At 39.2% G+C, this 24,207-nt stretch overlaps 2 protein-coding genes across 7 annotated transcripts in view; one reads left to right on the forward strand and one right to left on the reverse strand.

Moving 5' to 3' along the window:
* LOC308176731 (uncharacterized protein) overlaps positions 1–24,207 on the forward strand; it is a 583,853-nt gene that overhangs the window by 516,776 nt on the left and 42,870 nt on the right. The window lies entirely within an intron of this gene.
* Positions 19,601–24,207, reverse strand: part of CDH11 (cadherin 11) — a 362,720-nt gene continuing 358,113 nt past the window's right edge. For all 6 annotated transcript variants that reach the window (XM_080552813.1, XM_080552810.1, XM_080552814.1 and 3 more), the window contains 2 exons: positions 23,514–23,765; positions 19,601–22,507 (listed from right to left, as the gene is read on the reverse strand). In XM_080552813.1, coding sequence (XP_080408939.1) covers positions 22,011–22,507; positions 23,514–23,765 — 749 coding nt within the window. In that variant the 3' untranslated portion in view covers positions 19,601–22,010. The remainder of the gene's footprint in view (positions 22,508–23,513; positions 23,766–24,207) is intronic.

Below are 24,207 nucleotides of genomic sequence, written 5' to 3' on the forward strand. Positions count from 1 at the left end.
CGCCCCTCGCGGAGCTACGGAACCGCGGATCAGGACTCCACACTCGCTTCGTACAAAAGTACGTCTCAATCACACATCACACAGAGTCTCACCCGACCCCCAAAGCAATACTTAATATTTCTTACCTTGGTCTGTGCACAGAGTTACCGGATCAATTCTTAAAACCCTGAGTGCCTACCTTCTTCCCTTTCCCCACTACTTCACGGATCCTGCCCCTTTAATCAGTCTCGGGCCCTCTGTCAGCTCTCCGCAGAACCGCCACCGTCGATGCACAGGACCGCTGAAATCAGCGGGGCATGCCTTCCTGCTGCTGCGGCGGTGGGGCTCCCTGGTAGGTGACCGGATCCCGGACGAGCCCCCAAATTGTGAGAAACACTCCATAGCCAATAACTTAGGCTCAGGCGAGGATCTCAGTGAAGTAGTAATTTATTCGCGATTGCAATGGCGGGCGCCCCACAAGCAGGAGAGCGCGCCTACTAGTTCCAAAAACACAGTTTATATACTTTTTGATGACAGGACCCTCCCCTGTTTCCCCACTGGAGTGGGTAATCCAGGTTCACAATCTATCTGATGCTTCACAGACAATGCCTGGCCTTCAGTTTCTGGCCTGTTTTTGAGATGGTAATGTTTTCTCCCCTTATCTGGCTTGACTTAACATAGTGATTTTCACCTGATTGCTCTAAGGAGTCTGGTTGTCTGCATTTTAGGAGGTCACCTGCTGAGCTTTCTTATCACTGTATGCATATCTCAATACCACATTCCTTCCTTCTATACAATGTAACACTGCAAAAACAACATTTCTATTCCCACAATACTGACTTCATGATGAGTTCTTGTTGATACCAGATGGGCAGATCTTTCTCCACAGGTAAGCACGCACTGGAACTTCTGCCAAAATAATGTCTGGAATGCTGAAAAAGGGGAGCCCTACTGTAACTGGGTAGAAAAACGATCAGGCACAGCAGGGCAGTAGGAGATGGAGAACTCCCTCAGAACTGTAAAACTACTTCTTGGTTATGAAGAAAGCCTGGTAAAATTATTTTATAAACAGATCAAACTTTGTGGAGGGAAATGTAATTTGAATCAAAATATAAGATAGTGTGCTATGTTCAAAGCAATGATGAGCTCAGCTGAGGAAGCCTGAGTTTATGGCTTACTTTTCCTCATTATCAGAGATCCCAGAAGGCCCTGGGATATTGTGATGCCTCAGGTCAGACTCTGGTGTTTTGTTTCCTGGGTTCACTTAGTGACAGATCAAGGAAGTGTGAGCAAGAAAATTAATGGTACTTGTGCAAGCAGCTAGTTTATACATTTGATATCTCACATCTAAATTCATACTTCTAGGTGAAATTAGCCTCTCAGAACAGTTGCCTAGAACATTTATGTAGGGCATAGACTTCATGCTGGCCTGCAGAGAAGAAACTTTTACATTCAGTAGTGTTTCTTTGTTTGGCTTATGTAGATCACGTAGCTAAATGCTTTGTATTTTTAGCTGATGAGAAAAGACTTTCTCAGTACAATATGGGTTAGAAAAATCTATTCAGTCAGGAAAAAAAGGTTTTGATGACCCATTAAGGAAACTGCTTAAACCCAGCAGTTTCATTTAAATATGTCTTGTTTCTTCAGTCTGTTAATCCCAAACAAGCCCTAGACATTTTTGAACTATGCAACTAATCCTGAGAAAGCTCACTCATGCAAATTGTTGCTTAGAATGGGAATAAAAGATTATGCTGTCAGGTTTTATATCTAGGACATGTAGGACTTCACTTTTTAAATTATAGAAATGTCACTACTCTTCTGCAGTAATGAAGCATACTTTAACCTTGCATAAGTACTGCTTTACTATCATTAAGGTAAATAGAATGAATAATAATAGTGTTATTTGGCCTGGATAAGATGGAAGGCAGAATCTGTAGAAAATGTAGTGCATAAAACTGAAATTGGCTTGCTTGTTTAAAAACCCTTCAAATGTGTTAGCATCCCAAATGCTATTAAGATCTTGTGCGTTTTTTTTAAAAAGGTATGAGTCTAAGTCTTTCTCTAGCACGTTGCACATTCACATGAGTAGAGGCTGCCTACTGATGGAAGACAGCAGGATTGATTTGCTGCTAGATGTTTCTCCATTTCTTCTTCCTCTATATCTATAGGTCTCCCAGCCACAAGCTACCAGACATGGTGGGTACTTAGATTCCTTGGGGAAAGTGGAGGAGAGAGTGAGATCATAGGCCTAGATTATATGAGTGTAGTAAATTATTCATTATTGTGGTATATATATATATAGAATCTGCCTTAAGTGGTTCTTCAGCATCATGAAACATGACAAGTTGTTTCCTTGATTCTAATAGTCAAATAGACAAAAAACTTGAGACATCTTCTTTCTTTATTTCACCTTTTTTGTGTTTTTTTCCCCCTTCCTGTTTTTAACTTCATGAGCATGCACTTTATATGAAATAATACAACAAAGCAATGAAGATGGCATTTACAGTAGGACAGAACTACTTGTCCAAAACACTATGTAAAAGCATCTTGCATGCATTGACATTACTCCTCTCATACAGATTTAAAATATGTATTTCAAAACTTTCCCAGGATCCTAACCCATAAATATTTAATTCTGAGTATTATCATCAATCAGATTAGACAATCTATGAAAGATGTTGGTGGTAAAAGCTTCTTGTGCAGTTTGCTCTAGACCTCCAAAAGCACTCCAGGTTCACAGAGAGCTTCTGAGGAGCTGATGGCAGAGGGGGGCCGCTGATTAATGGCTCCCTAGGACACTCAGACACCTCTGCCTGGATCAGAGAGATAAGAGACAGCCAGAGTCTGCCAGAGAGCTGTGCTTTATACAAGTGAGGCAAAGGTTAGCAGCACTGACGAATTCCTTCAAGAAACGTGAGATACACAGCTTTCTCTGGGGCAGGATAATGGCCTGCAAATGGGAGTAATAGAGTGAAGGATCGTTTTGTAGTACTCAAGAAAAAAACAAGAGACAAGACAGATGATGTTAAAGGGTTAGAATAAAAGCAAGAATAAGAATTCATAGCGAAATGAAGCTTAAATTATGTCAAGCTTCTTCTTCATTTTTTATTTTTTTTAGTATAGTTTAATTTATCATCTGTAACTGAGAGCTTTTGTCAAGAGGGTCTTGTTTATTCATTCTTTTACATCATACTTTGCCATGCTAAACAAAGTGCATTTCTCCATGGTAGGAGGGCTAACACCAACAAACCTAACAGTACCATCCTTACTTAGTTAAAATAATGTTCACATTATAGTGTTGCAAGGAAAATTCAGATGGATTGGTTAAAGGGACATTTGGTTATTTGTGATAATTGGAACAAAACATATATGGTAGAAAGGCAGTTTCCATGACCCAAGAATATTGCTAGTGGTTCTTACATGTAAAATACAATGGGACACAGGAACTTGCAATGGTCAGTAATCTATTTACCCTTTTGGAAGTGTCCAGAATCACATGCTTCACAAGAAACTGGAAAAAAAATATTACAGGTTAATTTTATTTCTCCCCAGTCTGTGCTTGAATTCATGGTATAAAACAAATAAATAAGTAGTCTTCTTATAGTCAGTTTCCACTTGAAGTTACTGGAATATTTTTTTCTTGAGTAAAATGTCATCACACAGGTTGCATTCCTGACCAAGCAGAGAGCCTTGTTATTTACAGATCTAACTATTGGTAAATGCCGTGCATAGAAATAAAGGTGGCTTTAAACTTTGCAAATGTCGTTTGGAAAAAAAGGCATAAGACAGCCTTGGGAGAATTCTGTAAACAGGGTTTGATCCAGAGAACCTGGGAATCATTGGAGGGAAAAAAATAATGTGGCTTTAATGAGCTTTAACTTCATTTTCAAAGTAGTAAATTTTGACACATTTGGGAGTAGTTTGCATTAACACAAATGAGCCAGGAGCACAATTCTTTGGAATGGGAATTATTTGAAAATGATTGCAAACTGACATCACTAAGTGAGCTTCAGTACGCCCTTTTCAGTGGCAAAGGTGAGGGATAAAGGTCTATCAGTGCATGACTTGTTCTCAGCACGAACATCACAACATCCCCTAGATCTGGGTGGGCACAGCCTGGAAATAGTTACCAGAAGCTCCTGACTCTGTGGGTGCTCTGTTATGCAGTGTGCAAACAGTTTTTACTGGTGGCCTTGGAGAGCTGCAGGTGGAAAAGACCAAATGTCAGGTATATACCCCTTGGCACAGGGGTATGTACAAAAGTAAAAACCCCTTACAGGAGCTCAAGAAAAAGCGTTTATTTGGACCAAGAATGAGGATTTAGAAAAATCCTCACAGAGCTTTTATAGGAAGAGTCACTTGGAGACGTGTTTTGAGACTATGAGGATATATCTTTCGGTTGTCAAGTGCATTACCCATGAGATCACACACAACCCACATAGGTTGTGCTCGATTTCAAAATGCAGTGGGAGAGCAACAAAAAATAAACTTGGAGAACAAGATAGTTTCACACAGAGTTGGTCTTTCAACACAAATTGTGGATTAGTAAATGTCAATTTACAGAGACAAATCTTTGTTGCTTGAAGCAACAAAAAAAAAATATTGCATTCTTTCGCTAACAGAAAATTAAGTTTTTTATTTAACTCTATTGCCACTAACATAAACAAAAACGTGGCACAACTGAGCATAACTGCAAAGAATTATAGTTCATGTTGCACTTGCTTTCTTTGCTACAATGGCTCTGAGAAGCATCACTGTAATCAACTATTCCAAAAGCACAAGATTTTAAAAAGGTATTTAAGACAAGTTTTGTGGTTGTTGTTGGTTTTTTTTTTTTTTTTTTTTTAGGCAAATGAGTATGGATTTTGCTGCCTATTTAAAAACAAAACCAACAAAAATCAAAAAACTAGATGCCTTACACCAGTGAAATAGCCTGACAAATAACACTTGTAATTCTTTAAGTTTTGAGACACAGACCTAGGAGGTGTTGAACATCCCTTTCTTACAGCCTTATGCCTTTAATGTCAAGGTTGTTACAACTGCAAAGCAAATCTGTGACAGGAGTTTTGCTAGTTTAAAACTCTTAAAAGTGCAGTCTCACTAGGGAGAGAGGTTTGGAAATAAAGGGATAAGCTAATTATTTATAATTAGGTCAGACTGGGTAGGCTGATTGCCATAATTAACATTGCCTAATGACTGTCCTCAGGGAATCTTACTTGGATATACCAGGTGAAATCTGGTAAGAGCAGATATCTATTCTGCACTGCTGGTGCGAGAGCACTTGGAGCTCCGGCTGAGGCAGGCGTGAGAGCAGGGACGTGCGTGGGAGGCTGGGAGCGCGGCGGGCTCAGCGCTGTGCAGGCTGGGAGCTGCAGGGAAATGTAGGTTAGTGTGCTGGAAGGCTGTGCCGGCCGTGTTACAGCAAGCGCTTCCGGGAGGGAAGTGTGTGTGTGGGCTGGGGAAACACTCCTGAGCTAGCGGTGAGGGAGCTGGGTGATGCTTATAAGTAGTTAGAGATCTGTGCATCAAAGCGAGCTGCAGCGTTCTTAATTGGAAAGGAATCTCTGGAAAATAGGGAAGGAGGATTCATGTGGCTCAGATACCTAGGGGGACTTCCTGCAGACTGAGTTAACCAGAGGTACACAGACTGTGCACATAAATAGTTCACCTAGCAGTCATGAGTCATGAAGACTTCCCTTCCTTCCTATAGCGTCTTTCACCGTTAGCTCAGACAAGGCGCTGTGGGATCCCATCCTGAGTGTGCTAGAGGTGGTGCCTGACTGCACAATGTTCTCCTACAGCACAGTGTTCTCCTACCTGCCCTCGTCTCTCTGCAGGAAAAATTTCCTTCCTACAGCCTGGTTGCTCTCTCTGACCTCAGTCTTCTGTACGACATACATAAAATGAAGCTGATTGACAGCCAAGTGGGTGCAAGAAATAATTCACAGCGTTAGACAATTCAAAAGAACTGGAGACGAGGATACTCCTAGGTCACTTAGGAAGAGCAACACACACACCTTGCACGAGCAGAAGTCCTGCCACGGCCCTCACACAGCTTTCCAACGTGGGTGTTCGAGATTTCAGGCTACAGCCACGCCTTGGCCTTCACAAGCAGTACCATGCCAATAGTCCTCATTGTTATGACAGAGAATGCTAGCCCAAACATTTGTTGACCAAAGGGTAGTTGCCTGATGAGGGGGTAGAAGATGTAAAAACCACTGGCACAAACCATTTAGTACTTCATAGGAGACAATGGCTGTGCCTCCATAGAGAGTAGTGACAGGGACAGAGTGGACTGATTGGTGTTGCCCACTATTAATATCGTGTTTAGCTTAATAAAAAGTGCTTTTTTGGCTCCACAGACCTAAAGCTCAAACACTTTTAAGACTTCCAGGTCTTTCATAGTATTCAGTGCTATGGTGAGGACAAATACACACAACAGTTTTTCTCTGATTTAAGCAATATCAATGCCTCTCTACTGCATCTTTGGAAACCTGACTCTGTGGTTTTCAATCTCAGAGTTACAGCTGTCTGAGGTAACAAAATGGTGTGGCTGAAGGATCTGCAAGACCCACAGCCAACTAGATGCAGAACCAAAAGGCTAGAACTTTGTTAAAAACTTAGTTGAACTTTGTTAAAAATGCAGGCTCTTGACATTGATGTGCATTGTCAAATCACATATTACTTTCATTGAAATATTCATGCCCAAGAAAAACTAACACAAAACTTTATATATATCAAAACATTTCATGTTGACAGGTCTTAAACACATCTCTGTTTTCCATTTGCATTAGTTTTCATTTGGAAGTTTCTCTCAAGTTTATGTAAACTTTCCCTCTGAACCACACAAAAGACTCCTTAAAATACTGAAATGCAAAATGAAGTGTTCGTTTCAGATCAAAGTAAATGCTCAGATTTCCTGTTAAGCTCCCAATCCGTTCCTATTCCCCTCAAACCGTCTAAAAACATTGTTCTGATAAATCTGCCTTTTTTTTTTTCCCCAACTCCGAAAAGAACCAGCCAACCACATATTTCTGAGGCAATTTGAATAGTGATCCAATGCAGCCGGATGTCATGGTGCTGTGATTTGATACGGCGCCTAAGACAAGAACAACTTTTTCGAATGTTGTCCATACCGCATCCTTTGCTAATCGACAGCTCCAGTTAGGCACTCAGAAGGGCTTTTTGTCCTTGGCTCTCTGATGGTTGCTTGCCCCAGGTTACTGCCAGTGTCTCAGCCATACAATTTTCAAAGCCCCATGGGACCTCTCTCAATTAGTCCCTTTTTGCCTTCTGCCAGTGTTAAACATTCCTGTCCCAATTCCTTCTTGCAAGGGAGGACTGTTGGGGCACAGAGTTTTAATTACTGTGCTAGAGATGACGTTACCATTGACCCAACAGAAAACAATACAGTGTTGTCTTACCATTACAGAGCATTTTAAAGAGGACCATTGTAACTGCAATTCACAGGTACAGCTGTCAGCCTGGAAATCCCACGCTGACACCAAGGGGTACATAGAAGCCACTGGAGAAACCGTGAACTAAATGAATGAGTTCTATTGAAACTGGTTCTAAAAGAAAAGAGTCATGCGCTCTTAACCAGCACAAGATTGTTCATTATAAAAAAATAGTACCTCCACATTTTAAGCTAATGATGACTTTTAGGCATGGTGTAATTATAGCACCAGTGGGAACCCATATGTCACTGAGTGCTCAAATGTAAAGGTTGTGCCTACAAAATGAAGCCATATATTCCCATTAATTGAAGCAGTTGATTTCCAGTTACACAATATTAGTTTTAATGGTGAGACTATTAGAAAGACTATGAATTTCTTTTTGCTATTGATCTGTAGTGTTAAGGTGGCACACTTTTAACTGATCAAATTTGGTGAGAGGGTAACATTCATGCCAGCAGAGTTATAAATATGGGTGACTCTTACAGTTGCCATCCATAAGTTAACATTAGAATAACCTTGACGGAATGGTAGTTTTGTGCTGTCAGCACAGCCTGCATAGCTAGAGGATAAAGGATTAGCAAAAGAAATTTTGATGAGGGTATTTACTACTAATGGCTGACTTCAGAATTGCCTTTTATCTACAGCTTTTCAAAGAACTTTCCATTCATTAAGCCTTTGTAGAATTGGTAGAAGGTACAGAAATGCAGATATCTTTGTGCCAAAACATACAGTAACACTTTGACAGAAAAGGGCAATAGTATACACAAAACATGTAAAATAGGAATTGCACAATTTTACAGTGATGCTATCTCTTTGTTAATTAGAGTTTGACCAGGACAGGGGAACAGTCCTGCTCCTAAGAAAAATGATGTGGAATAATCAGGAAATAGTGCTCAGGGCTTCTGTTTTACGTTGTAGCAGAAAGACAGATGCAATTTATGCAGTGAAAAAAAGAAAAAAAAAAGTTAAGAACACGAATGACACCTGCTTTTTTATTGTAATGAAATCTGCTTCCCAAAGTGCCAACCCCAAGAGATAAAAAGCAGTGAGTCAGGCCTTCTAAACTGATGAGCTGAAAACACTGAGATTTTAGAAAGTAATAAATGTTGGGTCTTTTTTTTTTTTTTTAGCGTTTAGTCAGATTGCTGTTCCTCTGCAACCAAAAGGAATAGAAATTGGGGGGGGGGGGGGGGGGGGAAGAGAAAAAGAAATTAAAAACAAGCTGTATCTATTGAGATGTTCAGTCTAGCGACAGGCTGGAGAAATGGATATTTGAAGATTGTTACAACAGGCTCATGGTAAAGCATCACGCTTTTTTTGGTATTATTCTTTCTTTTTAAAACTACATTAGTTACTACTATTTAAATAATCACTGAATCACAGAATCGTCTAGGTTGGAAGAGACCTCCAAGATCACCCAGTCCAAATTCTGACCTAACACTAACAAGTCCTCCACTAAACCATATCACTAAGCTCAACATCTAAACGTCTTTTAAAGACCTCCAGGGATGGTGACTCAACCACTTCCCTGGGCAGCCCATTCCAGTGCCTGACAACCCTTTCAGTAAAGAAGTTCTTCCTAATATCCAACGTAAACCTCCCCTGGCGCAACTTTAGCCCATTCCCCCTTGTCCTGTCGCCAGGCACATGGGAGAATAGACCAACCCCTACCTCGCTACAGCCTCCTTTAAGGTACCTATAGAGAGGTACCTATAATCAGCTAAGATTTAGTGTTGCTGTTTAAATTTCTGGTTGCTCAAAGTGCCATAGAGCTCAACAGTTGCTATAGGAGCAATGTTTAAAGGATATCAATACAATTAGTCAGTCCTATAAAAACACGTAATTTAATAGCATATAACCGAAGGCTGCCAAAATATACAGTAATCTGTTGGAAATCTGAAGTTATATGCACGTGTCAGTGTGAGTCAGTAATATGTACATTAAAAAGAAGTAGAAACATTTTTGCTTGGAAATTCATTGTGCCTTACAGTATATCTGAATATTTTTGAAGGGTAAGATGTAAAAGACAACAGACAGGATCACTTTCAGAATCAGCCATGAACTGGTCAAAGGGATACAGGATTTTCGTTTTGCGTCAGTGAGAGCACATCCCTGCAGTGATCAGAAGATTCAGTAAGAATGGGCATCATCACAGTGAGTAAAACATTGCATCTAATTTGGGCAGCTTCCAGAAGATTTTGTTATTTAGTTCATTTTCTTATCACTTTATCATTTCAGCTCATTAAACCAGCCAGAAATTAAATGAATGTCAAAAAAAAAAAAAAAGAAAAAGATTTCTGCCACTTAAACAGCACAGAAGGTTGGATGAGCACCAGAGATGGTACAAGGGAGGCTGGGGGGTGAACAGCGGGCACGCACTAGAAGGCTTTTAGCAGCTCCCCCAAGAACTCCCCCAGTGGTTTCTAGAAGGAGCCTATGGAAATCTGTTCTTTCATTTGGGTGGGTGTGTAAACCCCTACTAATCTAGTGTAATGGCCTAGCCATGTCAATAATTATTATAATAAGGTTGTAAGAAGAACATAAATGAAGTCTGTTCTAGGTAACATAGCTTGGCAGTACATAGGAGGTCTTTTTTGTTGTTGTTTCATGTGGCTGTAAAGCTGTAAATTTGTTGATTAAGGAATCGCTCTTTAAGCAAGTCCAACATGCACTCTTGCTCCCTGGTAGAGTGCAGCAAGCTAGATTTCAGTTTGCAGTGGTCATGCTGGTTAAAATATTTCCATTCTGCAGTGTTAATCTGTTCTTTAATAGCCTGGCTCTGGCCATTGAAATTCACTGTAGGATTTTTTTCCACCCAGTTTGATTCACAGCATTTTCAATTATTTAGATAGGAAACAAACAAACAAGCAAACAAAAAATTGCTTAGTTCCACAAGAAGAAGGAAACTTTCAAATAGGTTCATGGAGCACAGCTTCTCTTAAAAGGAGGATCTTGGGAAATGCTTTGAAAAAAGGGCACTTCAGATTTAGGGTTCTTTTGAAGCCTGCACTAGGCACCAACACAACAACTTTGAAGTCTCTTAAGTGCTTCCTTTATATGCTAATGGCACACAGCTCAGTTAAAACACTCAGCTAATTTTTAATCAGAGGTATGAAAAAGCATATAATAAGGATGTGGATTTCTCTTATAAGGCTTGTTGGCCATGGAAGTGCTGCTGAAATGGGCAGCTACATTTCCATCACTTAACGTGACTGTAGTAACTGCATGGCCACAAACGGTGTGGGTCTTCAGCTGAGAGCTGACATCTCTACAGAACATGTGTTAAGAGAATAATGTATTTCCACAGACCTCCTTCCCAGAAAGTAAGCATAAAACGGTATCACAAAGCAATTTCATTACTTTATCTTTACTGTCAGACGAATTAAAAAAAAAATAGAAGAGGGAAGTTTAAAAAAATGTTTCCAGCAAAACTAGTTCCAGTGTTTTGGTCAGTAGAGGGAAAACAAATACACAACTTCTGGAAATACTTGTTGACTAAGTGGACATGAGGAAAAAGTGATCGTAACTAATTTGCTTTGAGCGTGACCTGTATCGTCACTGTTCCCTGACTTCTGAAACTGAGCAATGCAGGTTTGTAAAATGTCTATGGTTTCTTGACACGAGAAAACTTGCTTAAACTCCTTTAAAATAAGCAGAAATGTTATTGTGTTGGATAATACTGAGCCCACTCCCATCCTGTTTTAACTCTCATTGTAGCCAACTCTATGTTCACAGTCATCTGTGGGGGCTGATGCAGAGTCTGGGCAGGGTATGGAGAGGAGGGGCACATTTGTTGCTCAGACTCTAAAGAATTTAGCTGCCAAGTACTAACAGGTCTTTTCTGAGCATCTGCAAACTGAGACTCCCCTCCCCCCCCCCCCCAAAGCTTATATGTTTTGTACATTTGGATGGGTTTTCTCAGGGAGAGCTAAGTGTAAATCAGTGACGACATGGTTATCCTCCTGCCAGGTTCCACATCCCTGCTCCAAATCTTAGCCATGCTGATACTTCATAACAAAAGCTGTTGTCAGTATTCTTTTAATCTTGGCTCTGAATTTTCACTGAAACTTTTCATCAACTCTGCTCCTTCGAAAACTTAACATTTTTAAAAGCACTAACCCAGGGGAAAAAGAAAATATGAATGTGTGTGTGTGTGTGTGTGTGTGTGTGTGTGTGTGTGTGTGTGTTTCGGAGGTGGATATCATAGTGTGTAGTTGTGGTGCTGTCTACAGTGTTATTTTGTTAGGACAGTTCAACAGGGTTTTCATAGGTGCCTTATGCCAATGCAAATGTTTGAAAAATAATTAAGCTGCTAAATCTTTTTTTAAAAACTCCTATTTATTGTGTAAGCTTTCGACATATGGACTTAAATATCAGTATCAAAGTCCTCTATTTCACCTATCTCATTACAGAAGTATATGTGACAGTTATAAGAATATAAGGGTTATGTAAAATTGCATCCACTATTTATGTATTATTGTATCCAACACATATGTCCTTTCCATATGGGATGTTCTCACTGTACAGAACATGGTCGGTTCCAAGTATAACTCGACAGAAGCATTCAACCTTTGATTTTAAAACTGTTATCATCTCCACTTCAACAACCCACATTGAAAGGAAATTCCAGATTGTGGGGGGGAAATGGCTGCCAATCTGAATAAGGAGGAACATCGTCAGATGGCAGGGAAGTATTTGTACTAGTTGTATTAACAGAAGCAGTGACCTTTACACACTCCAAAACAAGCCATATGGGCCTTGGATCACAGCAACCGTTTGTCAAGCAAAACTCCTGAATCATTTCAAGCAGTGTTCAAACACACTCATAAGAAGCCTGAACACAAAATGCTCTTCTAAAATGTATTTTCTGAAAGAGGGAGTTGCACCAGATTTTTAGGTAACAGCCATTTAAATCTTAAAATCCTAGGACAAATTTTTTGGCATAAATGTTGGCCCATCCATTGTTTGGGATGGAAAGCAGATGGGCTGCATTTTAGAGTTGCAGTAAGACTCCAAATTCAATTCTGTGGCTTGCTCTTAGGAGAGTTAATGAAAGTTGAATAATATGTACTGGCAGCCCCTGAAACCTTCTGTGTTTTTCTTTTTCTTTTCTTTGGCAGGGTGAGCCTATTCTGCATTAAATTTGCATATGACCATCTTTTCCCCTAACATAACTGTAGTGATTCTTCTGGCCTTTTTGCTGATAAGTGTGGTCCCTAAACTTCACAGACTTTTCCCTCATTGCTCAGGCAATCTCGATGCTTCTTAAAACTCCTGCAAGCAAACCAGGAGGACCTGCAGAAGTGAGCAATGATTTAGTATTTAGCCTGTTTATTCATCAAACAGGTGAGAGTGATATTATGCTCCTGCATGACAACAGTGATCTTTAACTGAAACAAATTAAATCTGTACCGTAAATTTTCTTAATGGAAAGTAATACACTGAGTGCTGGATGCTGGTGGCAAAGATATTAATGGAGTGCACAGAGTGGCAAGCAGAATACATTTTAAATGTAATCTGAAAAAGATCAAGAAAGAAAATAGCATCTTTCAGGAAAATAAATAAAAAATTAGAGAGGGAGAGAGGGCAAATTGTGCATCTTTCTGGTGAGTAGCATGGAGAGAGAGAGAGAGAGAGAGAGAGAGAGAGAGAGAGAGAGAGAGAGAGAGAGAGAGAGAGAGAGAGAGAGAGAGAGAGAGAGTGTGTGTGTGTGTGTGTGTGTGTGTGTGTGTGTCTGTCTGTGTGTGTGTGTCTGTGTGTGTGTGTCTGTGTGTGTGTGTGTGTGTGTGTGTGTGTGTGTGTGTGTGTTGGGGGTGAGATGTATGCAGAACTGTGCCCAGAGAATCTCAGAGAGGTGAGGCGTTCATTTGTCAGAAAGTCAAGTCTAATAACTCAAACAATAAGTCTTCTGAGTTTAAATAATTTCAGGGTTCAAAAATGACAGACAATGACTAATACTGTTGTTTCTGAGAAAGAGAGATATAGAAACTCTTTGGCAGATAAATAACTCTGAATTTGGCCCACTAAGTTCAACAATCTTTTACCTGCTGGACACCCCACTTCACTGCTGTTCAGCTGTGAATGAGGACGCTTTCATGATCTGAGCGCTTAAAGGATGTATGATGCTTTATAGCAGTGCTCTGCTCTGCCCCCCACTGCTGTGACAGCAGAGGCGTATTAACCAACAGGGCAGACCTGACCACAATACAATTGGAAAGGAGCCCAGCAGAGAGCCAAGGAACGTTTTCTGGGGGTTCGTCACTATTTCTAAAGATCAGTAGGATTATGAGAGAAAGGGATTCTAAAAGCTGCAAGGTTATATTTGAAGTCAGCAATGGTCTAGATCCTTCAAAATCAAAAAAAAAAAATCAAAAGGAGACCACTGTCAGGTCTCCTGAATGGGGGTCTTCAATCTGCTGCACCTCAGAACAGCTCTTTTTTGTTTTAATAGCACAGATGATGCAAAGCAAACCTTTTCCCCACTTTGCCTTGTCTCCCATGCCTGTGTTTTGGTGTCGGGTCTCTGTCATGGCAAAGTGGAGGCTGGAGAATGGAGACCGAAGCAAGCATTGAGAACTGAGCCCTTTTTGTACCTTCATTCATGCTCAGATTAGCTTGCTTGTCTTGTAGGCTTCTTTTTCTCTTCATATATAACTGTATCCCAATCAGCCACAAAATGGGTTGTCTGAATCCTTTTTCCTCCTGCTCTTCCCTATAATAGCTTTCAAGACAAATAGTAAAGTAAGGGCAGGGAGAAGGGGAGGGTTTAGAGCAAGACCCTCTTCTTTCCAGTACTACCTTGGCTTCAGCACCTCTTCTGCTGCCTCTCCTTTACACGCACACTGCCTTCGTAGAAATGCTTCTCATCTGCTTCTTGACTCCCAGAACTGAAACGTGGTTTGGGGTGTTATTTATTTATTTTTTTTTGATGCAGTTGGTTGCAGCACATCGCTAATGCGGCAGCTCCAGCTCTGCCCTTGGCACAGCCACACAGCCCCCAAGATGCTGCTGCCTGAAGCATCAGTCCCACGTGGGTGCCCTGTGCCAGGGGGAGCCCTGAATAGCTCATCCATCAGTGAATATTGCAGTTTGTGATGCCCAGGAATATCTCATAAATTTTGCCCTTAGACTCTGCAGCCAACACAAATTGGTAGCAAAGAATGATAAAGCCTGAGGCTTATGAGGAAGGTCACAAGAAAGGACATAGTCTGGGCTATAGGAGACAGATTATTACAGTAACCTTCTTGCTGCCAAATAAACAGAACAGCTGACTGTTGCTGAAATTTGGTTCACCTTTTGTACGTGTGATGGGAAGGGGGCCACTTCTGCAATGAATTGCTGTCATGTTGCTTCATGCACTGAGCTGGGAGGGTTAGTTTAGCTTCTGAACTTTATAGGTGCACTGGGAGTCTAATGCTCTTTTATTAGTCCAACTCCGTATTGACCTCTATGCGAAAAAAAGCAGGGACTTTCACATTACCTCATAATCCACCAAGGGCAAATAAACAGTCAGAAATTCTAGCCTTTCTTTTTCCCAAGTCTCATTAAAACTGTGGTCTCTGTTATTCTCATGCAGACATTTTGCACTAGTTTTTTATTACAGTTGAGTACAGATGCCCTCTTTATTCTGAAGCACTGTTAATAGCAAAGATTGCTTGCAAAAGTTTCTGATTATCTGCTATGGCTGGGAGCAGTTTACCAGCAATAGTCTCCTTGGAATATGCAGGGTTATGCACAGCTTTTAATTCTTTAAAGAGTTTGGTGATAAGTAGCTTGTTTATACTGTGATCTCACTTGAAAAGCAGCCAGAAGAATTCTGACTGTGCTCAGCTCATCCACTTCTTCCACCACGGAGCACCTGGTCCTGAATCACAAACGTGAGACAGGTAATGTGAAAGCAATGCCACGTATTTATTAGACTTACCCTGTTAGTATCAGGAGGTTTTACTATGCACCATTAAGCACATCAAAAAAATGCCTCATATGTGATCTCTAGGTGCTGGTGTGCGTGTGTGTTCAGGAGGATGGCTTCTGACCTTATGTCTCTGCACTTGGAGCAAGTTTAATTTTGCAAGTGTGATGGGAAAGGCGAAGGGGGGAGCAAGAAAGAAATACATCATCTGTTTTGATCTACATGTTATAGTAGCTCGATAGTAGGTGCTGACCTGGCTGGCAATTTACAGTATCTCTCAATACAATGAATTCCTATGGCTTTCTTCTTGCTTTTTCAAAATGTTTTAAAGCAAGTACTATGGCTTTATTTATTTCCCTCTTCCATTTTTTCCTCCTTACTACAGTTGCATATTGTTACTTACATGAATGAAACATGCAATCAGTTCTCTTTGGGTGGCCATGACAAAGAAATATGCCATTTTACCAGTTCTTAGTGAGATACTTAGGTGTTATTGGAGGAATTTTTCTCCATGAAAAGAGTTTTACATGACACCGGGCACTTCAGAGCAGAGTCTGCAGTGCAGTAGCAGTATGTGTAGGCACATAACGTGCTCATATTCTTTCATTTAATGATGTTCCAACACAGTGTGAGATATTAGCTTCCAGTAGTGTGGGAGCACTTAGATTACAGTAGTGTTACCTCATTATACTTACTATTATGAGTGCTACCATTTATTCACAGTAGTAAACATTGTGCTAAATAGTAAGCATATACAGGATCTAGGCTTTAGAAAATAATACCACAATTATGAGCACTGAACAATTTTGAGAGATTGTGTTTAGTGAAAAACGTTTGCTGGATCATTGTGTAAAGCCACAGAAATAGGCAGTACTCGGTTGTTAGAAACATTTCCCTTTGAAATGTATTTTTTTGTCCACATAAAATTCAGAAAGAAATTAAATGTCTGAAATTAAATATGACTCATTAGTGACCAAAGCTGCAGAACCTAGGGCAGTCAGCCATTCTGTCTTTACCTCTTCTGAGACTGTTAGAAAGGGTGATTGATAGATAGTTGGATGCTGATGGTTTTTGAAGTGTAGATTTCTGCTAAATCTGTGGACAAGATATGTCAAATTTCTAGTAATTTTTAAGAGATTCTGCCAGTCCCTCCAAATGGCTACACTCTTTCTTTCACTGTTCCACTATACCAGGGCCATGTAACATGAAAGAGAGAAAATTACGTTGTATGAGTTTTTATAGTTTAATGCATCCACATTTCCATTTTAGAAAGCAAAGAACATAAACAACAGTTTTGCTTATATGTCTGGATAATGTGCAACAGCTCCATAATCAATAATAGAAAATGTTACTGAAAGGCCCAATAGACCTCAAAGAGATAATGTGAATCGGCCATTAACAGTACGTCATTATAGAACTTATTAAGTGAAGCCTTGGGGCTGTCATAGAGCCTAAAGGTTGACATAAATTTTTCATACACATTGAACTTTGCTAAATGTGCTTGCATTTGATTAATGATGACTTTCTTCAGTATGCTAATAAGAAGAAGGAAAATATGAGCTTGGGCTGCAACAGGGAGAACAGCCTCCTGGAAGGAAGGCCGTCTTCAGCAGTAGGGGGACAGAGGGGCTTCTAAAGCCGTCCTGCCAAGTACAAGGGAGTTTATTACTCCCTGAAAAATTGCTCCTTCTCCCCCCACTGATAGGGCACTCAGCACAGCATGGGGACATAGAAAGCCAGCTTTGCAGTAGTGGAAGAGAATGTTTCATGGCTCTAAAATAACCCCACCCTCCACTCACCTTAGAACCTACATATACCTCAAAGAACACTACAGAAGCACTTCATATTTATAAAGAAGCTCTGTAAGATGACTGGTATATCTGCAAGGCCTACTAGAGCAGTGAGTTCAGGATTCATGGAATAACATGAAGTTTGGAAAAGAAGACACTATAACAGCAAAAGAAGGCCTTCACTTGCAGAAAGGCCTGGGCAACAGCATGTGGATTTGGTCAGTTGAAATAAATATGTTTTGCGCTTGTTGAGCACCCCATAATCAAAGCCTAACAAACGCCTCTAGACAAGAGGGCTAGGATTTTATTAAGAACTACAAGAGATGTTTTTCAAATGACAATGAATCTCACTTGAGAGGAGGTCCCAGTTGGTTAAAATTGTTCTTGTGACTTCGGTGTTCGCAGTCACACCAGCTCAAACAGTCAAGGATTTTAAACAGCTTTTCCTATCAAATACTGAGATTAATGATATTAAGTAATGGCAAGCTTGATCACTAGCATGCCTGGGGTGCTCTACAAGCTGCACAAAAATCTACAAAACATCTCCCAGAGCAGGCCCAGAAGCCATTTTGTTCCCCTGTCAGACTAAGACACCAAGAAGTCCAGCACTGTTGGATGTTACATAGCCTTTGAGCTGGATCAACACCAGGAGCCTGGGCACACAATACAGGAGGCAGGTTTGAAGATCTGATGGGCAGCCACATACCACAGACATTTGAATGAGTTAGATACAAAATATGTTCTATTCCATTGCCAGCCAGGCCTAAATTTAATTGTCTCAGGTAGTTCCTTGTTTGATTTGAAGCTGAACTCTATGGTACTTGAATTTTTCCAGGTGGGACTCGGCCGAACTGGTCAATCCTCCATCTCAGCCCAAATTAATGAAAATAGTAGCAAAGCTCCAGAGAGCTAACTCTAGATATCTAACTAATGTTATCAAGCTCACTTATTTCCTTACACAAGCTATTTATTTATTTATTTTTAATATGGAATGTGATTCTGATGCTGACTATTCATCTCTGACTACTGTACCTCTGTACTTCACTCACCAAAGTGGAAAACTACACAGGGTCTGATATTTATTTTAATTTTAGATTTTTTTTTGAAGATTTATTTTATTTGCTACAGTTTTCAATAAAAACACCTAATTTTGAGAATTCTGATGGAATAAGGACATAAGACATGAAAGAATTCCAGGCTTTTGGGACCCAGAAAACTAAGTTTGCCTTTTCGTGAGCCTGACTTAAATTCCCATTCTTCAGTTTTCCTGTAGGCTTACTGGCAGCAGTGTGGTAAGATTCAGCATTCTATTTCATCAGTCAACAGAGTGGAATAAAGAAAACATGTAAGTTATTTAAAAGCTTTTCTCATCTGTGGTCATATCAGTTTCTGAGGCATGATTTTGCACAAGATCATGTAAATGTTGGTGGCAAGCTTGTACCCCTTGACAAGGTATCAAAAGCTGCTTGACATGTTGGCAAGAACATGACAGAGGCAATCTAAAAAACCCCAAACAAACCCTCCTCTCCCATATCAGTGTAGGTTTTGAGAGTTCCCTTAGCAACCAGCACTGAACCTGCATACCTAATTGCTTCTTGCTAGTGATGAGAAAAATTGTGTACATTTGTACTGTGGATATATGAGAGATAGGGGACGCATCAGCCTTGCTCAGATGCAAGTTTTCCTGGTGACAAGCAGCGAGAAAAGGAGGGGACTATTTTTGCCAATGGGAGCACATACATCTATCTATGTAATGTATTCCATTCGCAAAATAACTCTTGGTTAATGTCTCGATGTCTGTAACTGATGGAATCAGAAGGAATGTTGTTGTTCCCCCTATTCTTCCATCTCAAAATGATGATCCTTAAGCAGGATGTATGAGAGGGAAAATATGGCCAAAACATTATCTGCACTTGCTAGTGTCCGTTAACTTACCTGCTGCAGAGTTGTGCTGATCCTCCCATTAATTACTGTTTGCCTTCAAACCCACTGGAGTTACAGTGAATCTCTCTGTGGCCTTCCATGGATGTGAGGCTCAGTCCTTCCCTGAGCTAAGGCAGACAGTGAGACTACCTTAAAGTAGCTCCTGCAAGTAAATCCCTTCCCAGGTTGCTCAGATCCTTGGGAGCACTGCTGCAAACTACAACCCCAGCCCACAGTCTTCTCTAATTTGTGTTGGGGACTAACCCAGCACTGCTGTGCTGGGCTGATTTTTGCACTCAAATTATAAGCCTGAGACTCCAGCAACCACTGCTGTGAAGTTTAACACAAATAAATGCCCTGTCGTTCTGCCAAAACACACTGTTCATTGGGGTGCTGCAGATGATACGTAATGAGTATAATTCCCAGCATTTCAGAGGTAGTGTTGGCTGAGATTAGCAAGACTAACTTAATAAAGCACTATCATAATTGCATATTCACTGGGAAAGGGAAAAATAATCAAATGAAAAAGGACAAAACCAGCAGGGAAAGAAAATTTATTTCCAAGCATCTACGAGAGTGCTACAAACAATAGAGACTAAAACTCAAAGCATTTAAAACTATTAAAAATGTAGTTGACAATGTCCTTCTTAAAAATCAAACATAAAAATGTAGAAAATGCAGTTATTAATTCTAAAACTTGCTCAATAGTGAAACAAAACCAGATAGCATCAATGAGGATGGAGTCCTACAAATGACTTTTTTTAAACTTTATTTCCATTTGTTAATTTGTAAATTGATACTCATTTCATTTTTTAATGTTTATTTAAATTTATAATGGAGAAATGTGCAAATCTAGCAAAATATTCTTTGGATTATAAACAGAGAAAAAATCAACAACCAAAGAAATTTGAACTGAGTTAATAATAAACTATAGAATTATATAGAATGCATACAGCTATAATAAAGTGAAATATTACAATAAACATTGTAGAGCAAATCTGCTGATTTAGCAAACTTTGCCTTATAAAACATAGGGATATAATGGGACAAGTGAATATGTTATGATTATAGAGCTGAAACATCATTCATAATTTTAATGAATTAAATTTTAATCTAACTACACATATGGGGGGTCTTCAGAAAAGCAATACACCAACAAATCAGATTTCCTCTCAGATCAAGCAGTTTGGTACTTGACTGCAAATGAAGGACAGGGTCTGTAAAATGAACAGTAGAAAAATGTATATCACTTCTATTTATTGCCTCTTCCCATATTGCAGCTGCTGATCTCTGACCCTAAACAGCAAACTATATTAAATTTAGCACAACTACAGCTGTACACAGATGCTGAAAATGTTGATGCACGGAACATATTCCAATCCCTTGCTCATTCTGAACTAATATAAAAAAAGTTATAGATCATTTTTCGATTAAAAACATACATTACAAAGAACAACTCTGAAAGCACTCTGTATTTCTGTCATCACAAATTAAAATGTCTTCCTATCAGTGGACGATGCTATTCTACTGCAGTAAACAGAAACAAAAACAAAAAATAAAAATAAAAGTAAGTGCCAGAATCTTAATTAATACTCAGGTAAGGTAATTGTCAGGTAGAACAGTCTTTAGGGAAATTATAGCTAAATTGGATGAGATTTAAGTCTCTAAAACCCGCAGAAGCTTAGCACAGATATGGAAATCACAAGCCTGGAGTAAACTGTAAACACAGAGTGCTCCTGTCCACTTATAAAGTCATTTCTGAAACCTCTGGAATTCCTAAGATATAAGATAAATGCGTATTACATGGGACATATTTAAAAGTATTACACTTAATTTAATCCAGAAAACACAGTCATATTATATGAAGATTATTACTGTGTTCTGGGAGCAGCCACAAGCCGTAGATAGAGAGGGTACAAAATGTTCACCAGACGTTACTTTTTTTTAATCTAAAAAACAGTTGTAAAATGTACTTGATTTTTAAATAATCACTTAACAAGGCAACAAACCAACTACAAACACATAATAAATAAGGCTATTAAAAGGTCACAACTGTAGTAAATTAGTCAGAACTATAAATGGGACATTAGAAACACTATGTTTTTCCTTATATGCTTAATAACCAGAACAAGAATTAAAAAAGAATCAGTTTATTTCAAAGTCTGCTTCTTATATTGAAGCACATATTAAAGCAACAGTACAATGTTCATAAAATATAAGTGTGATGCTGTAACATTTCTTACATGTCAGAATACTGATATTTGTATGTATACTAAAATAAGAATTTTAAAATTGTACAAATAGATACATTAAAAATGACATAGAAATAGGGCGCCTCCCACTGCAACAAGACAGAGTTTTTATATCTGGCACGTATTAGTTCAAGATGAAAGTATAAGCAAAAAGATTTACAAGAATCAGCAGTAACAAGTTTGATGCTCAAGAGACATAATAATTGTACATTGTACTGTACATACATCATATGGGTTTAAGCTGGCTGAATATTATATATTTCAAGTTTAAAAATGCACTACCATATAGAGTGTCCATAGTTTAAGGCGAAATTACAGCTCAGAACTGTTATCTTTTCTAATTTGTGGAAGCTTCTTTGACATAAAAGATTTAGATGTTCATAACACGTAAAAGATTTCCCTTAGTTGTAGGTTCACTTTTAGCATTTTCCTTCATTTAAATATTTTTTATTTCTTAAGTGGGTTTTTTTCCTCTAGTGAAGTTGGCAGCCAACTTCTATATTTGCATTTTGCAGGAAAAGGTACTTCACAGTATTTACCACTTTTATGTCCTTTTTTATCAAAGGAATCCTTTCTGTCAAACTTACATGTTTAAATGAGACTTTTCTTGATTTTTAAAAAAATACCTGCTTAAATTTCTTCTGGATTCTTCAGAACATTGGACACAGTTCTTAAGGCCAAATCTTAAACTTTATTGTTAAGAATCATCATCAAAAGTGTCTTTGGAGCCATACAAGTCTGCAAGTTTCTTAAATCGAGGTCCCCAGTTTTGTAGATAGTCGTAGTCCAAATCAGAATCTGTTGTCGCTGACTCTAACGAGCTAAGTGAACCAGCCACTGAGCCTCTTCCTTCATAGCCATAGATCTGAATAGAGTCATAGGGAGGAGCAGTTGGATCGTTATCAGCTTCTTGTATTCTTGTGTTGATGAAATCATCAACATCAACACTATTGGGAGCCGGCCGAAGCCCTGGTCTTGGCATATACTGATACTCAGGTTTTATGTCTTTACGAGGAATAAATCCATTGATGCCATCAGGGTTCTGCAAAGTAGCTATGTCAAAAGCTTCAGTATCTTCTTCTCCTCCACCTTCATCATCATAAGTAATAATGTTCTCCCGGACATCTTCTTCTTCAAAAACAATCAGCGGTTCTTTTTTCTGCCTTTTCAGTGTTACAAACAACACTACAATGACTATAGGGGGAAAAAAAAAAAGGGCAAGTTAGTCTGCACCTCGAACAGTAGCTGCTTTATAAATAAGATTGTTTCCTTCACCGAAATCTCAGCTTTTAAGCAGCAGTTCAGCATATATTTGCTAATATCTGCATTTTTAGAATATCCAGCTAAGTAAAAGCTATGATGTTTGTCCACATGAATTGAGCATACTGATTTGAGGGTTTCTCTTTGGGCTGAATACCACTGCTCATACTAATTGATCATTAATGCAAGACTTTAATTCAGGAAAAGCATTTGTGGGTCCCTAATGCAGCAGAACTGCCTGAGCTGCCCAATCACATGTCTGCCTGCAGCAAAACAAGGATCAATCTTTACTCTCCCCTGTATGCCCAAAGCTAAACTCTAATTCCATGTTCTGGGCATTTCCATGACAATGGAATTTTTCTGACGGAACAGATGAAAATACATGCCTTTGTTGACGTGTTCCTTCTCACTGCAGATTTCTTTAAAATTACTTAAAAATACATAAGAAAAGACTATAAATTACTGTGGACAAATTAAAACATTTTATGTAAATATTTTCAAATCATCAGGAAAAGCTTTATAGTGCTTTCTTAAAAGCAGGTCTTCTGAGCCCTTCATTTGTCTTCAACACAAGAGAAGTTAGAGGGAAATAGCTGGCAGGAGCCATTAATCCTGGCTGACCTCAATAAGGAACCTGTCATCCAGGGAAGATCACAAAACTTAAAACTGTATGTCATGACCTCCTTTAAACAGTGTCCCTGATTAACTGATATTAGGCCACAAAAGGACATTCTCTAAGCACACACAGACAAATTCTCTGGTGCTTTCTATTGCAGTTATCATATATTGCATTTCAGCCTGCCAGATTAGTGCCACCTGTAAAAATAAATGCTAAGAAATTAAGATTGACTTCTCCATCTCAGAGCCAAAGACAAAGCTTTTTTTTTTTTTTTTTAATACAAACAAGTATAGAAGAATAATAAGTAAAGAACTTTTTTACCTAACAAAATCACAATGCAAGCGAGAATGGCGATTAAAGCTCCTGTGCTCAATCCAGCATTGAGGATGTAGGCTTCAGCATTACAGGAGAGCAAGGAGCCATTGCTGTCACAGCCGCAGACTCGAATGGTGAGGGTGTTGGTGCTGCTCATAGGGGGGAGTCCACCATCACTTATTACAATGGGAAGAAGGTATAAATCTTGCTTTTGGCGACTAAATCCTTCACGTCTAACAAGAACACTTGCTGTGTTATCTGTTTAAAGAAGGGAGATGGTCGTTATCATTTTTTCCTCAAAGTTATCATCTTAGCAAATATGGAAAAAATATATTTTGCCACAGTGGCCCTGAATTTTCAGATGTTTTAGAATGTAAAAACAACATGAACAAAGTATCACCTTCCTACTGACCCCAAAGCAATTACAGTACTGTGTTTCATTTATACAGTACCACCCCCAATTTTAAGGGTGATGAGGGTAACAAAAGGAACACAAAAAACATCTCTTTTTGTTAGTACTTTTTAACGTATATTGTTCTCTTTTCAAAGTATCTTAGCATCCTTCATATGCAAGTTCACCAATTACTTAAACACCACAAGGGAATATGCTAACAGTAAACAAAGCAATTATTATACAACTCATAATGTTTATGTTTATTATAAAACAGACATCGTATAAACAGCTGAATATTAGATACAC

Source organism: Anser brachyrhynchus (assembly GCF_964034855.1).
Source record: "Anser brachyrhynchus genome assembly, chromosome: 12".
In the NCBI taxonomy this organism is placed as follows: Eukaryota; Metazoa; Chordata; class Aves; order Anseriformes; family Anatidae; genus Anser; species Anser brachyrhynchus.